Genomic DNA, 3555 nt, shown 5'->3' on the forward strand with positions numbered 1-3555 from the left:
ATATATATATATATATATAATGGTTCAAAATGTCTCTTCCGTCTAAATTCATTTATATACCTAATGGAACCGTTCACGTGGCATGTCATTAAATGTTAACTAAATGTATTAAATTTAAATCATATTTTTAAAGGGCATATTTAAAAATCATGAGCAATTATGAAAATACTCTTTTTTTTTTCCTTCTTTTTTCTCTTTTCAGGGCAAAACATCATTTCCCTCAGAAAAGCAATATTTGATTCCGAAGGAAAGTATTACATTCTGTAGGACGCCATTTTATTGCATTAAACAAAATTTACTCACGTGAACTTCGTAATAATACAGTGAGACTCAGTCATCTACCAATTTCTGCGCAAGTTTAGAAGACCTAATTTGCAGAAAGGAAAAAAAAAAGAAGAAGAAGAAAAAGAAGAATAAGGAGCGTGTAATAGTCTCGTTAATAAAAGTGCAGGTTCATTCTAAAACTTAAACCATGATTCTGATTCTACTCATAAAAAATTTAAATTCAAAGAGTTCCTGCAAATAAATTCTTTTACAAAATTTAAATTTAGAATCAAAATCATCCACTTAAACGTGTGAATCCAACGGGCCATTAATGTCATTTCAAACTGAGTGAAAAATGGGATTGTCTTACTCTAACCCAGTTCTAATCTCTCGCGTGGCACTCCTTTTGCTTAAGATATGTTCATGGTGATGCAATTGAAGAAGCCAGAAAGCTACACGCAATTGACATACCATATATGAAATTCAAGAAAATTTATACAAAAGTTCATGAACAATATCTTGTTAGCTACAATTTATACGGGTGATATGAACACGTAGCTTTTGTCTAAGAGTTTTCAAGAAAATCCAAGATAACAGAATAAAAAACAGGAAGAACGTTTCTATTAATCTTTGCTTTACAACAAGTTCGAATACCAAAATGACGCTAAAAGCTAAACAGGTAGAACGGTTCTACTAATCTATGCTTTAGCGCATATATGATCACTTGGTTCCTAGGTTCAAGCATGTTCAACGACCCATCTCATACATTTTCCTGAAATACATTAGAGCACAAGGGCCATGTCACTTTTTCTTTGACACAGCAGCAGCGATACCACCGGCAATCAATCCAACAGCAGTTGCAGCGATGCCAACGCCAATCACACCATCTACGAAACGGAGAATGTCTTAGTTCATTTACTCACAGCATAAAAGAAACTTGCATCAGAGCTTATGACATGAATCATGCTCAAGCTGGATATTAAAAATCATTTCTATAGTATCTCGTATAGGGATTACAGCCATAAGAATGACAGGCAGCAACACAAGCAATAAGGGTGATAACGGTAATAACAGAGGTGCTGAAACTAATAATTACCAATAGTTAGTACAGCTCTCTGTGTGGGATGACTATAATAATCCCACTGCATTACTTGATATTAGCAATAGAAGTATGTGGACCTCGAGTTGTGTGCAACGCTCATGTTTGAACATATATGTGTAAAATATGTTATAGAAAAACATTATATACTACGACTGATTGTTACCCCTTGTGATCCGGTCTTCAATTGCCTTTTTAAGGGTCAGTGCCTGTCTCCAATCAGGTGCAATCTACAAAAGAACCATTCACAGTTACAAACATCATAAATACAATCGATGCTTGAGACTACACGATAATTTTCATACTGGATTGTTTTCATTATGATCAAAGAATAGCAAAGCATTTTCCCACCATGTTGTTTGCAATACGATAAAAAATCAGCACGTGATTATTGAACCACAACATGTTAGAATTCGCAAGAACATATTGCATGTTTAAAATCGAACTTTAAATGCATCAAAATAAGCATTTGGGCATTACAATTTACAACTAAAGATAGATAACCAAATAGGGTAAATATATTTCTTACCATTAAGCACTGTTCAACAAGTTCTCTACTCCTTGAATAGTCTCCACTTCTGTAATGCCCAACAGCTAGAAGATAAAGCTTTTCTCTTAGCTGAAGAGGGCTGTTGTTGCTATCAGTCACAGAGGCTGCAAATAGAGTGTTCACAAGTCATTCAAAGCATAATGAAGCCATAAATTGAAGAGCATCATGCAGATCCATTGCCTAGCTAAGAACATAAATGGAAAAATCATGAAAGGGTTAAGAGGCATTTGATGATGAATATATTTGTTCACCTTCAAGCATTGCTATCCCCCGCTGTACGTCTTCTGGCTGTCTCGAGTGAACAAGCGCCCACGACAGACGCATGATGCATTCTTTCACTAACTCATCAGATGAGCCGTTTTGAGCCTCAGCAACCTCTCTTTCACAGCCCTGAAATGTACAAGTCCGGTAACATTTAACCAATCACAAAACATTCAATGTGTGATATGCAGCATGACTACTCTACTGCCATCACACATTTCTCAAAACAGAACTGAATTTGACAAAATTCCCAACACCAAAATTATCCATAAAAATCGCCCATTTCATTGATAACTAGTATGCCCACAAGTAATAAATTCTACAAAAGATCCAATCATTCAATATTAGAATTGTATTATTTTTAGAAAGACTAATTCTGGCACTTAATACAAAATAGATAGTAGATAACTACCATACCCATATAAACTTACTTTCATGTAATCTCCTCCCTCATAGATAGGCACATAAAAGGGATTTGTACCTCATTTATCAGCAATTTCTCTTCTATTAGCCAATCAAATGCAGTTAAAATTATGACTATTTAGCAAGTTAATATCGATCCACCCTCTATTTACACAGTCGATACAATTTCAGAATTTAGAAGACCTGGGTAATTTAATTGACCAGAATCAATCAAGCAACGACTAATGACTATTCCTCACCGTGTGTTTAACATGCCAAAACAAAAATTTTAGTTCCAAAAAAAAAATTTTAGTACCTCATTTATCAGCGCGTTTCCCCCCCCGGGTGTTTAAAAGCCAAAAAAAAAAATTTTAGTTCCAAAAAAAAAAAAAAAAAGCTTCCAAATCCTAACCATAAACCCATAAACAGTTTGATTAGAAATAAAATTCTAGCACTGAAAAGATTTTTACAAGATATTGAAAAGAAAAACCCTCGTGTTCTGATGAAACGAATTTCCAGAAACCAATTCTTAATTCTTCTCAAAAGCAATTATGATTGAGAAAACAAAGAACATTTAAGAGAAATCGTTGAGACTCTTTTACGCAATTTTCAAGCTAATTTTACAGTACGGTTCACCTATTATTCTCCTGGAGACAAAATTGAAAGCCATATTCGAGGAAGTAGAAAGATGTTCCTTACGGCGATAACGTCGCGATCGCACCAGGGGATCTGGTCGCTGCCGGAGAAGAAGGTTCCGACCGACTCGAAGAATTTCCCAATCTTTGCTTCCATTGTTGCTTGTTTTGTGGTTTCTTTCACTTTTTGATGGAGAGAAATGTGAAGAGAAAACGCAGAAGAAGTTTGCAAACAATTTATTGGTTGCGTTTAAAATTCATTTTAAAATAATTTTTTTTTTATAAAAATAGAAATAAAAATATTTTTCATTTTAAATAAAAATAATTTTTAAAAATATATTTAT

The 3555-nt window shown here is 34.1% G+C and overlaps 1 protein-coding gene across 1 annotated transcript; it reads right to left on the reverse strand.

Moving 5' to 3' along the window:
• Positions 1–855: 855 nt before the first annotated feature.
• On the reverse strand, positions 856–3424 carry LOC21386116 (mitochondrial fission 1 protein A). The gene is made up of 5 exons (XM_010108291.2): positions 3276–3424; positions 2165–2303; positions 1893–2017; positions 1530–1593; positions 856–1151 (listed from the first exon to the last, which is right to left on the reverse strand). The coding sequence occupies exons 1-5, from the start codon at positions 3366–3368 to the stop codon at positions 1066–1068; spliced, it is 507 nt and encodes a 168-aa protein (XP_010106593.1). The 5' UTR covers positions 3369–3424; the 3' UTR covers positions 856–1065.
• Positions 3425–3555: the final 131 nt, after the last annotated feature.

This window comes from Morus notabilis, unplaced genomic scaffold, assembly GCF_000414095.1.
Source record: "Morus notabilis unplaced genomic scaffold, ASM41409v2 Scaffold2247, whole genome shotgun sequence".
Classification (NCBI taxonomy): Eukaryota; Viridiplantae; Streptophyta; class Magnoliopsida; order Rosales; family Moraceae; genus Morus; species Morus notabilis.